General features: G+C 54.0%; 1 protein-coding gene across 1 annotated transcript; it reads left to right on the plus strand.

Moving 5' to 3' along the window:
* Positions 1-399: 399 nt before the first annotated feature.
* Positions 400-11318, plus strand: TGM2 (transglutaminase 2). The gene is made up of 12 exons (XM_014307500.1): positions 400-664; positions 3118-3360; positions 4458-4576; positions 5348-5476; positions 5915-6095; positions 7043-7178; positions 7295-7398; positions 7521-7760; positions 7909-8181; positions 9747-9907; positions 10112-10248; positions 10538-11318. The coding sequence occupies exons 1-12, from the start codon at positions 400-402 to the stop codon at positions 10692-10694; spliced, it is 2145 nt and encodes a 714-aa protein (XP_014162975.1). The 3' UTR covers positions 10695-11318.
* Positions 11319-18488: the final 7170 nt, after the last annotated feature.

The following is an 18488-nucleotide window of genomic DNA, read 5'->3' on the forward strand; positions in this document are numbered from 1 at the left end:
CCTGGGCTCACTCAGCAGCACATGCTTGGGATGGGGCACACAGACAGCAGCCCCAGTGAAAGGCCCCCTGAGAGCAGAGCTGAGTGCTGGGCTTTGGCTGGTGCTGGGTGCTGTGAGACGCAGGCAGGGCACAGCTCTGGCAGCACAGTGGCAGCTCCATGGCACAACACAGCGTAGAGCTGGATCAGGAGGGCAAAAAGTCGCTGTGAGCTTGGCTGCCAAAGCTGTGCCCCTGTCACAGCACACAGCGGGAGCCCAGCCCTCAGAGCGCTCCTGGGAGGATGCTCAGGTCACAGCGCCCTCCTGGAGCGATGCTCTGCCCGGCACATCTGGGAGCACAGGGCACTGCGGGTGGGGGAGGCTCAGGGACCTCGCCAAGGTCCCAACCCGGGGCTCGGGATGGGCACAGCCAGCCCTCCTTGCCAAGCCTCGGGAGTGCCCGACGTGTCCCAGCTCAGAGCTGTACCTGCCCCTGCCTTCGCAGACCTGGTGCTGGAGACGTGGGACCTGCACTGCGACCGCAACGGGCGGGAGCACCGCACGGCGGACATGGGCTGCAAGCAGCTGGTGCTGCGGCGGGGACAGCCCTTCAGCATCACCCTGCGCTTCTCGGGACGCGCCTACGACGAGGGCGTGGACAAACTCTCCTTCAACGTCGAGACCGGTGAGTGCCGCCACACCTGCGTCGCCAGGGAGGGCTGGGTGGGTGTCACCACCTCTGCTCCTGCCCCCAAAGCTCAGCTGTGCTCCCACGGGGGCTGTGCCACGACACCTGCCCCATGTCACACAGTCCCTGCTCCTCACCTGGTGCTGGCCACAGCTTTTATATCACAAGAAAAAAAGGTAGAAATTCATCTCCTTAGTGAGAGAGGAAGTGATAAATAAAGCAAAAAGCCACCAGCATCATCACCTCCTCCCCGTCCTCCTCCTCCTAGGGCTGAGCCAGACTAAGATCACGACAGGGCTGCCAGCTCACCAGCAAGTACCTTGGCTGAGGCCAGAATCCTGCCCAACCCTCCTGCCCCTCTCAGAAACATCAGCACAGTGAATCTTTTCATCCAGAGGTATCGCAGCATTTCTGCTGATGGGATTTACACCCAGCCCTGCTGTGCTCTCAGACATCCCAGAGCGGGGTTTGCTCAGGAAACACAAACACTGGAGAAGGGAAATGTTCCCACGGAGCACCCCCAGCGCAGCCCCCCGGGCCGGGGCTGGGCTGGGCTGGGCTCTCACAGCCAGGGCTGGGTGCAGCCGCCGGGCAGGGGCTCAGCCCCGCCAGCTCAGAGCAAAGCGAGAGGAAACTATTCCTCAGGCAGGAGCTATTTTGGGGCTGAAGCACCATGCTGAGTCAACCCGGCCAGAATTCAAAGTAAAACTGCACCCAAGTTTCCTTGCAGAGTAAAACTCTCCTATTTCCATCCCAAAAGCTCTGGTGACAAAACAAAACCCAGCACCTCCCAGCTTCGCCCTACACCTCGGTGCCCCAGCAGCCCCAAGGCCATGCTACAGCCGGGCAGTCCCGGGCTGGCTTTGCAGGGGAAGAAGCCACGGGCACAGCCCAGAGGAGCCTCCCGGGCCAGGCACAGGCTGGCAGAGGCTGCTCTGGGCTGGATCCCAGCCCCAGAGCTGCAGAAAGAGGGCAGAGGTGCTGTGGTGCTCGCAGAGGCACGTGGCAGTGCCACCCCAGCAGCCCCAGCACATTCCAAACTGGGGCCGGACCTGTCAAGGCAGGCACTGCCAGAGCTGTCCCTCCGTTTGGGACAGCAAAGCCACCGAGGTCACGTCCTGCCTTTCATAAGAAAGAGGGTAGGAAAAATAGAGTGAAATTAGAGCTGTATTTTTGCAGTAGCCGTGCTGGCAGAGCCCCGTTCAGGTGCTGGAGTCCAGGGAGATGATGTGGGCTGTGGAGGCAGCAGGAGGAGGAGGAGGAGGCAGGCTCCTGTGTCTGCCCAGCTCACGGCAGCGCTGGCTCTTGCCCAAAGGACGCCGTGAACTCAGCCCAGCCTCCCCGGGAGGAGAAACTGTGTCACCACCGTGAGTTCACGAGTATTTTTGGTGACCGGCCTGTGGGCGAGGCCTGGCAGGGGCCCAGCTGGGGCTGTGCTCCGGGGAGGAGAGGGAACAGCGGTGGCCCCGCTGCCTCGGCTGCCGGCCAGGCTGTGCGGGGCCGGTTAAACCAGGATTTCTGTCCCTGCCTTTCCCAGAGGGATTTCTCACCCCACCCCACACACCTGAGCAGGGTGTGGAAGGGAATTGAACCCCCAGCCCAGCTCAGGAGCTCTGCAGCTCCCCAAACAACGCTGCTATCAAACGCCTGATGCATAATGAGAGAGAATCCTAATTAAGAGCAGCTGACAAATTGCACTGCGGCAGTAAATAAGCCTTTACCTCCATTAATAAAACAAAATGCTTGGGTGGAAATTAGGGTAATTAGCATTTTGTGGGGGTTTTTGGCAAATAATTCCAACCTACCCAGCCACCACTGGATTGCAAGCACTAAAGTGCTACCCAGGGGTGGGAAGCAGCCAGGTTTTCGTGGGTAAAGATGGAAAATGAACTTTTGGAGGTTCTGAGTCCTTCCCAGGATCCCACGGGTGGGTTTGGTGGTCAGGGATTTTCATGGCAGAAATCCCACCTGGGACAGGAGGCAGGGATCAATCCCTCATGGATGTATAACCTTATATTATTATATATTATTATATATTATTATATCATAATCTGATATATCATATCATATATTGTATCATATATATCATATATATCATATCAAAAGAAATTATATACTAAAACTATACTAAAGAAAGAGAAAGGATATAGACAAAAGGCTGGAAAAGAATGAATAATAAAAACCCGTGATTGACCAGAGTCCTGACACAGCTGGACTGGGATTGGTCATTAACTAAAAACAATTCACATGGAATCAATCAAAGATGCACCTGTAGGTAAGCAACCTCCAGACTACATTCGAAGCAACCAGCTAATTATTGCTGACATTTCTTTTCTGAGGCTTCTCAGGAGAAAAATCCGAGTGAAGGGATTTTTCAGAAAATATCACGGTGACACGGGGCTCCAGGGGCTCTGGAGCACTGGGAGGACTGACCTGCTCCTTCCTGACAGGGCCCTGTCCCAGTGAGACATCAGGAACCCAGTCGCACTTTGCCATGAGTGACTGCCCCGAGGAGTCGTGCTGGAGTGCCGTGGTGCAGCAGCAGGACGGGGAGTCCCTCTCTGTGTCCCTCTGCTCCCCACCCGACGCCCGCATCGGCCGCTACAGACTGACCCTGGAGACCTGCACCGACTACCAGGGCTCCAGCTACCAGATCGGGGACTTCATCCTGCTCTTCAACCCCTGGCACCCAGGTGAGGCTTTCAGCTCTCTGAGTCCCGGGGTTCCAGGGCTCAGGCAAGCACAAGATGCTCCCCAGGCTTCCCCCCCGCACAGGTCTCATCCCAGTGCAGATCCAGGTGTCCCAAGCCCTGGTCTGAAGGCAGGTTTAAGCAGAAAGCCTCACTTTGCTTCAAGTCTCCACACAATCCCTGCAGTGGGTCGGGGCCAGGAGCACCATCCCCACCCTACAACACCCAGAGCCCCTTTGCCACCACCCCAAACACCCAATGGCCTGTCCAGGCTGCCCCCAGCATGGTGGGAGTTCACCACTGTGCTGCTGGTGTGAAGCCCTGGGCAGTCCCTGGCACCAGCTCCTGGCCAGGCAGGGCACAGGGGAAAACCCTCTAAATGTCCCTAATTGCCCCCAGTTGTCCTTAATTGCCCCCACCAGGCCCATTCTCACCCAGCCTCACCCAGGCACCCAGCTGTGGACTCAGTGACATGGAGATCAGTGGCCTGGTGAAATTTGGGCAGCCGGACCCAGAGGAGAGGTTCGATTCAGTGCTGTAAGGTTCAACAGCCCTGGGATTTTCCTCTCTCCACGTCCTTCCCCTGCCTTTGGACTGGCTGATTTCCTGGATCTCAAGTGTCCCACGCTGGATCTGCAGAGATAAGGGGCCATAGGAAGCTCTGCTCAGCCAGGGCTGTGCTGAGCACTGAGGGTGGACATGTGGGGTTTCCTTCTGCAAACATTTCCAGTCAATGTTGATTTCCACAGCAGTAGCTGCTGTGAGAGAAATGGCTTTGGCTGTGCTGAGCCAGCACTCCCACTCCCACTGCTCACTGCACCCCCAGGGAGGTCTCCCCTGCTGAGAAAAGATCCATCTCCATTAAATAAAAGGGAGGAAAGACAGAGACATGAGAAAGAATGGAGAGCAAACCACAGACCCGCTGAAGTTTTCCCATCACTTTAAATCAACCTGGGCTGAAATTTCCCAGCAGCTGTTTAAGGCATGAGCAGTTCCAGCCCCATGTGCCTCATTTCCCACTGGATCCATCCACAGGGAGGGGGTCAGGCAGCTGGTTGTGCAGGGCAGGGCCCTGTCCCCATCTCTCGCTGTCCCCACAGAGGACACGGTTTTCATGCGTGACGAGAACGAGCGCCGTGAGTACGTCCTGTCCCAGGACGGGCTGATCTTCCAGGGCACCTGTGATTACATCTACTCCATCCCCTGGAACTTCGGCCAGGTGAGCAGGCCAGGCCCCCTGGGACCCTTGGGACCTCTGGCCATGCAGCTCTGGTGCTGCAGGACACAGGGACCGGTGCCACGTGTGTGCCCCTCACCAACATGCGCCCCAAATGCTGTCAGCACCTTGGAGTCCAGCCATGGGTCAAAGAACCCGGAATCTCATTTCCAAGAGGGAATGTGCTGACTTCAAAGTGTGGCAAGGCAAGGGGAGTGTTTCCCCCTGGCTCCTGGGGGCCCCACAGCCATGTGTCCCTAATCTGGGCGGCCCTGATGTGCTGGGAGCTGGTGCCTGATAATGAATTCCTGGGCACTGTGCCAGGGGTGCCGATAAGGCAGTGCTCACACCCTGAGCTGCACCCCCAGGGCACAGGGCTCGCTCAGCCACCCTCCCTGAGCAAAGGGCTGGGGGCCCGCAGCAGTGGGGGTGCCCATGGCCTCCACAGGATCCACGCCTCAATTCATGGAAGGGCTGTGACTCAGCCCTGATGGGAAATAGATTTTCCAGGAAGTCAGGTCCCTGCCCTGACCCCTGTGCAGTCACAGGAAACCAGATCCAGCCCCAGGACGTAGGCAGGAGATCACCCACAGGCTTCTCAGGCTGAGTGGGGACAGTGGGCACATCACTCAGTGGGTGCTGGCTGGGGAGGGGACCCTGAGGAGGTGTGACCCCTGTACCCAGCAGTTCTGCTGGTAGGCCAGAGAGGGAGGACAGAGGTGGCAGAGCCTGTGTGGGGACCTCACACAACCTTTTCTCCCTGCTCTCCACCAGTTTGAGGATGAAGTCTTGGCCATCTGCCTCAAGATGCTGGACATAAACCCCAAACACCTGAGGGACCAGAACCGGGACTGCTCCCGCCGCAATGACCCCGTGTACATTGGCAGGGTGGTGAGCGCCATGGTGAGTCTGGGGTGCACCCTGTCCCCAGCCCCCCTCATTGCCTGGGCTGCAAACACCCCCCAGCTACAGCTGTGGCAGACAGCATTTGCCACCCCCCCCCAGTTTCACGCCATTTTCCTTCTCTGGGATTTTTCCTCTCTCTTTTACATCCTTTCCCTGTTCCTACTCCTATAGTGTAAGAGCTTTTTTAGAGGAAACAAAAAGCAGGAGTGGGCACAGATCCTTTCAGGGGTAATCACTCCCAAATTCCCAGGCAGGAGGATGTGTTTCTAAAATTCATCCTGGATTAGCACCATGTCCACCTGCATCCCAGTGAGCTCTTGCATGGATACAGGATATTAATGTGGGTGCCAGTGCATGTGAACGGGGCAAAGGCTTTTCCCCTCCCTCCCCAGGCTGTTCCTGCCCCTCCATCCTTCCCCTTTTCTCTGGCCACAGGTGAACTGCAATGACGAGGACCGGGGGGTGCTGTTTGGGCGGTGGGACGATCGCTACGAGGATGGGATGAGCCCCATGGCCTGGATTGGGAGCGTGGACATTCTCAAGAGGTGGAAGAATTTTGGGTGCCAGCCAGTCAAGTATGGCCAGTGCTGGGTCTTTGCTGCTGTGGCTTGCACTGGTGAGAGCAGATTCCTCTGGTGTCTCCTTCTCCACAGGACAGGGTCACCCATCTCCCCCCATCTCCCACCCCGGCCCCTGCCCCTCATCCACTCCTGGTGCTGCATCCAGAGGGAAGAGCTGCAATCAGCCTGCAACGATTCCTTTGCAATTAGATATTACTCTAGTTTGTCAGGAAATAGAGGGAAAAATTGTACAAAAGGGCTCTGGTTTTTCAATCAGCACTGCCTCCCAGGCCAGGCAGCGAGGGAGGAACTGAGGCAGGCCAGGGTGAGGGAAGTGGCTTTAAGGCCAAGTTTGCAATAAAGTCATGAATCCACTAAGATCAAAATAATGTCATGGCCACCAGGGCAATCCGACTGGGGAAAAACAAGAGAAAAATTCCAGACTTGCTGCTGCTGGGAAACACTCACATATGCTCGTGCAGCTTTGCCCCAAGAAAAACGCTGCCTGTGAGAGCACTGATGTGTCACAGACAGAAAAGACCCTTTTTAGAGAAGAGAAATAGCAAAAAACTAAAGTGGGTTTTCAGTGACTCGCAGAGGTTTATAGCCTTCCTTTGAAGCACTGTAACTGCCTCCCTGCTCCCTGGGGAGCTCCCTGTGCAGTGAAAGACAGCTGGGAGATGAAATCTGGGGTTCAGCACGACTGCCCACACTCTGCCTCCAAAGCTCTCACAGACGCTTTTTGTGCCTTTTTTTGCTGCAATATCAAACCTGTCAGGCTGTCAGAGGAGGTGCCACCCAGCCAGCTTGTCTGTGCACCGTGGCTGAGGGAACTGGCTTCTCCTGGGGAGCAGTCCCCAGGCAGCCCTTTCACAGGCAAAGGGAAGGGCAGGAGTTGTTCAAACCTGGGGCTCCACGGGACCTGAGCTGTGCAAACCTGGGGCTCTGTGGGATGGGAGTGGAGCAAACCTGGCCCTGTCTCACCCTGCCCTGCTCCCCACAGTCATGAGGTGCCTGGGGATCCCCAGCCGGGTGGTGACCAACTACAACTCAGCCCATGACACCAACGCCAACCTGACCATCGACCGCTACATCAACGAGCGGGGCCAGCAGGAGAGGCAATCCTGGGACAAGATCTGGTGAGCAGCACAGCAGGACCTCAGCCTGCCCACCCCTGGGCTACTTGTGCCCCATCCCCAGAGCCTGGCCAGTGCTGGGGGAGGCTGAGACTCCTACACACTGGTTTCCCTCTCAGGAACTTCCACTGCTGGGTGGAGTCGTGGATGACCCGTCCAGACCTGGGAGCTGTCTATGACGGGTGGCAGGTGCTGGACCCGACCCCTCAGGAGAAGAGTGAAGGTACAACGTGCTCCACACAGAAGCTCCATCCTCCTCACACCCTGGCACTGCTGGGTCACCCCACCACAGCCACCCCTTGTGGCTGAGCCCTGGAGTGGTGACAGTGGCTCTGCTCCGTGCAGGAGTTTACTGCTGCGGGCCAGCCCCTGTCAAAGCCATCAAAGAGGGTGACATGCTGCTCAAGTACGACATCCCCTTCATCTTCGCCGAGGTGAACGCCGACGTGGTGTACTGGGTGGTGCAGGGTGACGGGATGCAGAAGCAGAGCATCCGTTCCTCAGACGTGGGGAAGTTCATCAGCACCAAGAGCATAGGCAGGGACAGCCGGGAGGACATCACCCACAACTACAAATACCCAGAGGGTATGGGGGATTGCAGGGGCAGACTCCAGGGAGGGATGTTGCTGCTGGGAAACAGCTGCAGCAGGAGGGCTGCAGGGCTCAGGGCAGAGCAGCCCAGGCCAGGCCCTCCCTGCACTCCAGGGAATCACAGGGATTTTGTGACCTGCAGGGTCTGAGGAGGAGCGGGCAGTGTTTGAGAAGGCAGAGCATCAGAAGAAGTCCATTGGGGAGGAGGATGAGGGGCTGCACCTCAGGATCAAGGTGTCAGAGGGTGCCAACAAGGGCAGTGACTTCGATGTCTTTGCTGTGGTCAACAACAACACGGACGAGGAGCGTGTCTGCAGGGTGACACTGTGTGCCCGTGCCACCAGCCACAACGGCACCCTCGGGCCCCAGTGCGGCCTCACTGACCCGGTGGACATCGACATTGAGCCCAGGGCAGGTAAGGGACCCACTGATGGTGAAGGAGATGCTTCACCAGGGCTGGGGTCAGCTCAGCCTGTGTTCTGCTGCTCAGTAGGCAGTGCCACTTTGGGGCATCCTCCTTAGCTAACTACCACTGTGGATTTTTAATCTTTGTGAGAGATTGAGGAAATTGCTCAGGCAGAGGCTGGAAAAGCATTTGGAGCTGGACAAGCCACTGCTGCTGTAGCTGTTTTGCCAAGGGAGCAGGCTGGGCACACCCAGCTGCCATCCCAGGCACTCTGTGGCACTTGTCTGCATCCCTCCTGCTTTCCCTCAGACTTTGGGCTAGGCTGAGCTCTCTGGTGGGATCTTCCCACACCAGAGAGAGTGGAGCTGGCCCTGCTGAGCCCTGAGTGCGTGGTCCCAGGCTGGAGGAAGTGAGCAGCACTGGGTTTCCTGGCCAGCAGCGCTGAAGCTCTCGGTGTCTCCGTGGGTGGGCCTTGGGCTGCAGAGCTGTCCTGGCACGGCCCCCGACCCTCCCTTGCCCTTATCACACACATGAACATCACCATCTGGTCCTTAAACACGAGTTTGGGCTTACGTGAGTTTGCAGAGACCCTTCAGGGCTTGGAAAGGCCACACATCTGCTGTCCTGGAACAGGGAAATGTTTACCCTGCGCCGAGCCCTGCTCCTCACCAGCCCTCTTGCAAACGCAGCGCTCGGCGCTCTGCCAGGTGTTGAGCTGCTTTACAGGAATGAGGAATGTGCTGGCCCTTGCCACCATGGAGGGGAGAGGGATGTGCCTCTGCTCATGCTGGCAGAAGCACCAGCTGGTACTTGGAGCCTTTTGCAGGGCTGGATGGGGAGTGGGGACGTGTGCTGTGGCCTTTGGGGCACTTAACATTCCTGTGCAAAAGTTAACCCAACACCATTCCTTCTGAAACATTAATTATGAGCTCCTGAAACTTCTACCCTCAGCTCCTGCCTCAGAATACCGACCCCAGGACTTCCCAGGCTGCATTCTTTAGGGCACCCCAGCACTTTGTGCCAGTATAGGAAGCCAGGCTTGTTCCTCTCCCCACAGTCTCAGCTGACGTACGGCACTTCAGATCTTGCCTCATGAATGTCAGGATCCCTTTCTCATGGTCACAGCCACTCTGGGCTCCTTGTTCCAGGCAGTTCTGCAGCTGGTTGCTTTCAGCCTCCTTCCATGTCCTTCCCCTGGACCGCCCCATCCCTGAAGGACTTTCAGATGAACAAAGCTGAGGGCTGAGTGAGGGCAGCTGCCAGGGACCAGGCTGCCTCCCATTGCCACACTGGCTGCCAAGGGCTGGCACTCTGGACCCCTGGTGCAGGCATCACCCTGGAGCCTTGCCCTAGGACAAGGCTCCTTCCCATCCCCACACCCTGAACATCCCTTCTGGCACTCAGCACTGGAACCCCAGCCCTGCAGGAACCCCAGCCCCCCCATCCTTGCAAAGCACCTGGAGAAGCTCCTGGGGAGCCCAAACCATGCCAGCAGCAGCTGGGTGCCAGCGCAGGACTGTGGGTTCTGGGCTGGAGATGCCATGGGTGCTGACCCATCTCTGCTGCCCTTCCAGAGAAGAGGGTGCCCCTGCGCATCCTGTACGAAGAGTACAGGGACAAACTGACCCAGGACAACCTCATCAAGGTGGTGGCTCTCCTGAATGATCACCAGACTGGCGACATCCTCGTTGCTGTCAGGGACATTTATGTTGAGAATCCACCGATCAAGATCAGGGTAAGGATCCAAAGTCCCATCCCAGGCAGGTTTGAGGGAGTGAGTTGCTGTGAACCCTGGGGGCTACCCCAGGGCTTGGGCAGCAGGTCCTGCTTCACTGAGCAGGGCTGCATCCCCTGGGACCTGCATCCCTAAGGTCCTGCCTCAGCCCCGGGGCAAGGGGAGCACCAGGGGTGCTTGGGGTCCAACCTCTCCTACTTGCAGATTTTAGGGGAGCCAATGCAGAATCGGAAGCTGGTGGCCGAGATCAGCCTGGTGAACCCTCTCACCGTGCCCCTGAACGGCTGTGTGTTCGTGGTGGAGGGCACCGGCCTCACCCAGGGGCAGCTGGTCAAGGAGCTGTAAGAGCTTTTCCCCCTTCACCTGGCTGGGATGTTGGGAGTGGTGTGGGGGTGGATTTCTGTGTGTGGAGCTCCCAGGGAGGGCAGCCATGGGGCACAGCAGGAGCCAGGGCTCTGCTGGCCCCTGTGGACTCAGAGTATCCCGACCCTACACCTCGCTGGGGAAGAGGTTCGGCCTCCCTGCAGAGGTCTTTGCTTGCCAAAGGCCCAGCACTGTCCTGCGGGCCCTGGGAGGGTGACAAGGGGCTCTGAGGGTGACAGGCCACAGTGACTCCCTGCCCTCCCACAGTGAGGAGCCGGTGGAGCCGCAGGCAGAGGCCAAATTCCGAATGGATCTGATGCCGCGGCTGTCGGGGCTGCAGAAGCTGATGGTGGACTTTGAGAGCGACCAGCTGACGGGGGTCAAGGGCTACCGCAACGTCATCATCGCACCCCAGCCCCTGTGAGCTGCTGCCCTGGCCCCCCAGCTGCAGGAACCCTGCCTTGCTGGCCCCCACCTGCTTCAGCCCCAGATGTCCCAGGAGGGCGACTGCCAGAGCCCAGCCTGACCCCGACACGTGGCACCGATGCCACCCACGCTCCTCCTGGGAGCACAGCAGGATAAAAGGGCTGGGGAGGTCTGGGGGCTGCCGTGGCAGTCACTCACTTCACTGCTGTTCTCTCAGTCTGTGGGGTGGGAACGTCCCTGTGCTGTCTGTGCCCCAGCACTGGGCACACCAGGACCCCCTGTGCCAGCCCCTCCTCTGTGCAGTGCTGGCAGCCCCAGCCCACAGAGCCATTTCCATAGAGGCAGCAGCAGAACGACCCCTCCAGCCCCTGCCATCATCATCCTCTGACTGCAGCTCCATAGAGAGAGATTTTATACTGTGAGCACAAAGCTGTTTATGCACCATATACCTATAAAACAAATCTATAAATACTTACTGCAAAATAACCTGCTTGGGTACAGCCGGGCATTGGCTTTGATAACCATCCTGCCACTGCAGACACTGCAGGGAGGGATGGGACATTACCTTGATATAAATCAACTATGGAAACACTGAATAAAAACTTTATTTTTCACTTTAAAAGCCAGACCTGGCTCTTCTTGCCCTTCCTCTCCCCACAGCAGGACCTAGCAACTCCTTGCCCACCATCCCTGTGGGTGGGGGGTGAGTTCTCTCAGCCCAGCACTGAGGTGGGGGGGTCATTGCCATGGCTGGCACTGCAGCCACAATGGCCTCATATTGGCCGCCCCTTCTGCCCCAAATCAGCTTGGTCTGGTGTTCTCAGGGTGCTCTACACAGCCCCCAAGACATCTTCCCAGGAAATTTCTCCTCTCTCAGGCATGGCTCCATACTGTGCTCAGGGAACTGGAGAGAGAACACTACAAGTAGTCAAACCAACAGGTCTTGCACACTGAGCCAGGCTCTGGGCAGGGCTGTCCACCCAGGCTGGGGCAGGTGAAGGGCAGCTGGATCCTGCACAGGGATTTGGGAGGAGAGTGGGGATTTGTCTCACACCTGGAACCAGGGTCAAGGCTCTGCTGAAGACAAACACTTTCCAGGCCAGAACGGCCCACCCACGTGCTCCCCACAAACAGGGTGGGAGCCTCCCTGCTCCTATAAACAAACACCATGGAAACCATCACAGAGCCGGTGGTGTCTGACTGAGGGTCCCACAGTCACCACAGCCCCAGCAGAGGGGACAGTCTGTGGGACAGGAGACTGGTCCCAGTCACCCTGACATTGTGGGCTCTCCCATCCCAGCTGTGACTCAGGCTGGATGGACAGCTGGGAGTGTTTCCCATCAAGGACTGCACGTTCTCCAGCTTTCCTTTCTGTTTATCTTTAGGATGAGATAAAATCTCCATGCACAGTGCTGCACACACAGCTGCTGCTTCCCCAAGCCAGGTTGGGGTTCATGGCCAGAACTCCCCAAACCCTGGCTCTGCTTCCATGGGAGGCCAAGGACCCATCTCAGCTCCAGCCCCAGCTCCTGCTCCCAGCACAGAACTCAGTGGGCACAGCAGAGCTCAGTCCCCAGTGCAGCAGCAGATTGTTTGGCCAATAAAAAAGCCTTTCAAGAAACCCCCCCAGGAGAACACAATCCATCTCCCCTTACTCTTTGGAACTTTAACCACCACACCACCCTGTCCTGCTTTGCTCAAACACAACCCAAAAAGGCAGCTGGAGGCTGGGACCCCCGTGGGGTAGAGTGGGGACAGAGGTGGGGCCTGGCACAGGGAGGGATAAGGATTTGCTCTCCCAAGGGACAGAGTGCCCACCCTGTGGCATGGGGACAGGGCAAGAGCTGCAGGAGGGAGAGGGATGGGGGTTCTCACCTGCATTCAGGGCAAGGGGTGGGGGCCATGCCAGCCCCAACTCTGCAGCACCAACCCCCCAGACACCAGTGCAAAGAGCACATGGAGCCCCAAAGAATCCTGAAGGAGTTAACAGCAGGAACCAGCGCTGCCTTCCCTGTCAGGAACATTCCTCAGCCCAGCAATGATGCACGGCCCCTCTTTAGAGCATTTGTTACTGGGCCCTGCTGAGCCAGGCCTCCAGCTGCTCAGCGCCTGGGTTAAAAATAACCAGCAGCTCTGCTGCTTCAGAGCTGGGTCCTGATAAAATAAACATTAGAACAGCTCTTGCTGAAGGTCACTCCCATCCATCTGAGCCTCGGCAGAGCAAGGCTGCTCCAAGAAGGGAAGGCTGTTCTGAGAAGGGAACAGACTCCAAACGCTGCAATTACGGTTTAGCAGCAGGGGTTGGCTCTCAGGGCTGGGTTTTCTTTCATAATCCACAGAGCTGAGGTCGACTTCCCTGCACCCAATCCAGATCACCAACATGGCACCACACTGCATCCATCTCCCTGTGCCCCTTCTGGATCACCAATGTGGTACCACCCTGCATCCATCTCCCTGTGCCTAATCCAGGTCACCACCATGGTACCACCCTGCATCCATCTCCCTGTTCCCCTCCTGCATCACTGGCACAGTTCTGGGCTGCATCCATCAGACTCTTTGGCACTCTCACCATGTAAGCAATAAATTATAAATTAAATATTTCCAGTATCCATTGTGTGGGAGGGTTTGTAATACAGTGCTAGTCCAAGTGCCAAAGCCAGGCAGGAGCATTCTTGGAGAGGAGAGGTTCTGGATGTATCTCGGCTTGCTGGAGATGCTGACTTGCCAAGAATTGATTGTAAACTCATTTTAGACTTGATGACCTTTAACTTACCTTCATTGATGAATCAAAACTAGAACAAACTCCCATAAATCAGAGCTTTCACAAGAACAAATCTGTGGGATTTCCAAATGGTACTGCCTCTCCAACGGTCTCCCTCGTCCTTCACAAACACAGAACACTCTCCTTGGTGCAACGAGACAACTGAGGCACCATCAAACAGCAAGAGAGACAAAAAAACCCCAGTGCAGGAGGTCCCTCATGGGAAACCATCCCCTCTTCCACAGCCACAGAAGGTACAGGAGACACTATGGAGAGATGCCTTTTCCAGCATGGCCAACTCCAACAGCCTCTCTGTGCCTGCCTGATCCCTGATGCAGCTTCCCCTGTCCTGCCCCTCATGGTGGGCTGTGCTCACACACAAACCAGTAAGGACTGGTCAGCTGGGCACTGGAAGCAGAGGGATGTGCTGTCAGCTCCTCGTCCCTTCCCAGAACAAGACAAGCCTTGTCTTTTCCCAGAAACACAAAGCAAGACTTGTCTTTTCCTGGAAAGACAAAATGAGATTTGTGTCTTCCCAGAAAGAAGTGACAAGACCCTAAATCTGTGAATGATTCACTACTATCAGTTATCACACAGATTTGCTCCGTCAGCAGCAGTGCAATGCTTGGCCACCATGCCCCAGCCAAGCTGCAAACCATCACATCCTTGTGCCAAGGGAAAACACTGGGACATGGATTTGCAACCCCTGTCCAGAATCCAACCTTGATGGGCTGTAGAACACCCATCCCTCAGGCTGCTCTGCACCCCGGGGACATTTCTTTACCCAAAGTGTTTGTTTTCCTTAAACATCCCCTCCCATGCTGGCTGGTCCTGGGGTTTCCTGGGTTTTGCCTCAAAACCTGCACATGACCAGCATGACCACGATTCCTTCTGCTCCAGCACACATGAACACCTGTGAGGCCCCTGGCCTTTATTAAACTTCTTCCTAAATGTCATTATGAGAAGCCATTACTGAAAATAAAAATAAAAAACATATTTTCTACCTACTGTTGCCTTCCAGCAGGTGAGCAAGAGGCAAAGGATGCCTGTGGCACATCCCTAAAGCCAGTGACATCACTGGTAAATGTGCGTCCCAGCTGACTCCAACAGACTGGAGCCAAGTCTGCTGTGTAATTTCATCCAAGTGTTTTACCAGGTCATTTTTTTTCAGAGCATTAGGAACAGCTTATACTTTTTCTAACTAATCCTAGAGATAAATATACATAAAGTTTGGAACTGACCAGGGAACATAATCAAAACTTGGTCCAAAAACCAAAGCCCATAGCAGCCTGCCCTGGGTCAAAACTCCAGCAGCACAACTTCCCACCCTCCCCCCACAGGATGCCTCCACCACTCCAAGGCTCTGCCAGCCCTTCCTCATCACCATCACAACCTGGGATCTCACAGTGAACCTGTCTGTTAGTCAGGAGTGAGTTCCTCACCTTATACAGGTGCATAAGCCCCCATTCCTTGGTTACAGAGTAGGGAATGCACACCAGTGCACTGAGGTACTGAACTGCAAAGGCAGCTGCCTAACAGTCAAGTATTTTTGGAGGTGTTTGTTCCAGCTCTTAAAAAAACAAAAACCTGATTTGCAAAGGCGAGGAAGGACAGCCAGTACCTTGTCACATTTCTGTCTTTGAAAACCCCACCTTAGTTCCTGCAACACCACACAAAGGTGGTTTTCACTAGGAGGACCCACACCAGCTCCTGTCTGCTCCCACAGCCCTGCCCAGCCTCTGCAAGGCTTCGTGAAAGCAGTGCTAAATATAGTGCCTTTAAGGGAAGATTTGTAAATCAGTATAAAACATAATCCGCTTTGCAGATCCTCTCCAGGGCATATGAAACAATCACTGTTTGCCCACAGAGGCTTTGCAGACTGGTTAATTGAAGAATCCCTAAACCTCCCCAAAATCTCCAGAATTAACTCCCAGGGCAACGTGAAGACCCCAGAGCTGAGAGGCTTTGATCACACTGACCCTCTGGAACAGCAGCTCCTGGTGCTCGTGCAGGGAGGCACCTTCCTCCCATTCCAAGTTTGCCTTTTATTTGTATTTTTCCCAGAGAAACAACTGACAAGTCCTACAGAAATCCCCTATTTCCACTCTGCATGGAAAACTGACACAAGGATCTCCCCAAGTTGCTGCCTGGGCTTTAGAAGGGTAAAAGACCCAAACAAAACCCACAGGGTGCCAGAGCATTGAGGAAAGAAGTAAGGACACTACTGTTCAATGACACCCTCTTTATTCAAAAATAGATATCTATGAGACATTTCAGAATATACTGCTGTCAAATGGCAGCCTATATGTCTAAATTAATTCCTAAGTCAATTAATATACAGATTTAAGCTTTTGTTAAAAAAGACACACTGTGGGTAAATCTGTTTAACCTTCAGAAAATGTCACCCAGTTCACCAGATGCCCTTTGCCCAAAAAGTAAAACAAATAAAATTAAAAACTACAAGACTTCATTTAAATTAAGCAAAATAAAACACACGCATATATTCAGAAAAAAAATCAAAACATTTCAATTAAAAAATAAAAAAACCAGACAGACAACTCTCTCACAGATCTGCCCAAAACACAAACGTGAGATGCCAACACATTTGTCTACATCAGTTTTTGACAGTTTTTGTCCTATAATGGATACACATTCAATCAATGCTCAAAATAACTTGGTTTAACAGCCTCGGGGTAACTCTGTGAGCTGAATCAGGATGGAAAAGTCTTTTGGTTTGGGTTCTTGAAGTTTGGTGTTGGGGTTTTTTTTTTGTTTGTTTTTCATTTTTGGCAAAAGCAGAGAGAATGTACAGTGTTTAATCTAAAGTATGGACCATAAAAGGCTGCACAGTCAAAGCGACTCGGGGAACACAGAGTTCTGCCACTGGAAAAATTCCTGTAAACTAAAGAGAAAAAAACATCTGTAGGCTGGGCAGTGAGGGTGCAAGGAGCGTTAAAAAAGGACAAAAGGAAGTGTCAGTAGGAAAAGGACGTGAGCTTCTGAACAACTGAATGATCAAACGATGCTGTGGTGGTGTTTGCTGTAACTGAATGCTGACCGGGCGACTGAACAGCCTGAAAAATAAATTAATGCGGAGCAGAACGAGCTTTGCATTTCTGCATTTTCTTCTCCTGGCTTTGACACCAGCTCAAAACCACAGGGAGGCACAGAGAGAGCATCTCAGCTCACTTCATCCTCTGTCTTACAAAACCTGTGTTACCAGATCAAGTGTCTCCAGAAACAGAACCTGTTTTATAGTGAGAGGTGCTAAATTTAAACAGAATTGTATCCAGATTGGAATGGTTCAGTGATCAGAGTCCAGCTTGTCACACCTAACACACAAACTGAAATGTAACTACACCCCTGGCAGCTAAAACACTAGCCAGCAACATAATGGAATTAAGAGCTTTTTAAATTTACCTTTTTTGTTTTTTACACTTTTCCTGATTATAAAAATCAACTCACAATCTGTGACACAAAATTAAGTACATCCTTCTAATATCTACATGCATGGACAGGGTACATGTGCATACAGGATATATGCATATATATGGGTCTATTTTCTATATAAATAAATATTTATACCACATTTAACATCTGTGCATCAGACAACTTCACTAAAGCTAGAGAGAGAGTTTATATCACTGGATTTTCAATGTAACCATCCTGAGAGCAGACCTAACAGCACCTGTCACAGGGACACCAGCAGCTGCCACACACCATTCCAGCCTCTCAGGTCATTAAATCAAAGTTTCCATTACCATCTGATTTCATATTATGAAGAGGAAAAATGTGGTATAAATCTAAGGTAGCTAGAACAGAATTTACTTCCACTCCCACTTAGGTAACATCCAGTTCTGCTTTGCTCAGCACAGTGTAACTTATGAGTCTACCTCTAATTTCACAAAGAAAAGCTGCTTATTTTTATTGCCTGTGACTTCAATTTACATCCATGCCAAATGGGAACTACCTCCACATCAGGCCACAGCATTATGAGGAACTGCAGGTTTAGGAACAAATCTTTCCTTGTACCATTGCTGAGCAGATGCTTCCCCTGACGTGGCCCAGGACTGGCATGCACACACATCCCTACGAGGCCCATGAGCCATTCCAATGCTCCCAGAGATGGGGCTCAGAAACCCAACTAAAACAGATGAGATTTCTTCAGAAATAATACAATATTTGTACAGAGGGAAAATGCTGCATAGTCAACCTTCCTCTGGAAGCTTCCTAGGTATGTGTGTACATGATTCGTGATCTTTGTGGGGGTAACAAGTGCTAAGGGCAAACAGCAACGAAAGAGTACAGGAAAAGATGAGAGAAGTTTGCCTAAACAGACCACCCCCACTCCCTTCAGAGCTCACAAAACTCACTCCTCTTCCTCCCCTCCTGTGAGTCAGTGCACACAGAGAGGGTGAGGATGAGCAGCCAAGAGGTTCAAAGCAGGGTCTGCAAGTTCCTTCCTACTGCAGATCTTGGAAGACTGGACTTCCAGCCAACACCAGTCTTCTTTCTTCTGCTGGTAATAATGAAAACTGGGGCACATGGTTTGTTTTAGTCTGTTGAAAACAGGTCCCCAGCAGATGGCAGAGGTGCCAGACCTCCTGTGACATTGGGCAGCAATGACAGGTCTGGAAGGCTCTGGATGTGAGATTTCAGCTCCTTGCGCACTTGGGTTACCCGAGCGAGCTTCTAAAGATTAAGCACAGGTTAATTAACAGTGCTGTTAGTTAAGCCAGGAGTCTCTTCCAGGTGAGGACTCACAGAAGGTAGCCAGGCCCTGGTGCTCTGAGCAGTGCAGTTCCTGTCATCTGCCCCGAATTCACAGCCTGCCCACAGGCTCTGGCATCCCTAAACTAACAACCCTGCCCTGCCTTACTAATTTTACATGTAAAATGTCCCCAAACCAGCACTCCCCAGGATCTGATAGAGCATTTGAGAGAATTGTCAGTGCAGAGTTGCTTTATCCTTGTGTTCTTCCCCAAATACTGACTCCCAGCTGCTGCCAGAATGCTCCTGACACCCCTCCAC

The sequence above is a fragment of the Geospiza fortis genome, unplaced genomic scaffold, assembly GCF_000277835.1.
Source record: "Geospiza fortis unplaced genomic scaffold, GeoFor_1.0 scaffold188, whole genome shotgun sequence".
NCBI lineage: Eukaryota > Metazoa > Chordata > Aves > Passeriformes > Thraupidae > Geospiza > Geospiza fortis.

Coding starts and splice junctions, on each gene's coding strand:
- TGM2 (XM_014307500.1), top strand. CDS start 400: ATGGGCACAGCCAGCCCTCCTTGCCAAGCCTCGGGAGTGCCCGACGTG. Junction 4,577..5,347: donor TCCCCTGGAACTTCGGCCAG/GTGAGCAGGCCA, acceptor GCTCTCCACCAG/TTTGAGGATGAAGTCTTGGC. Junction 6,096..7,042: donor TGCTGCTGTGGCTTGCACTG/GTGAGAGCAGAT, acceptor TGCTCCCCACAG/TCATGAGGTGCCTGGGGATC.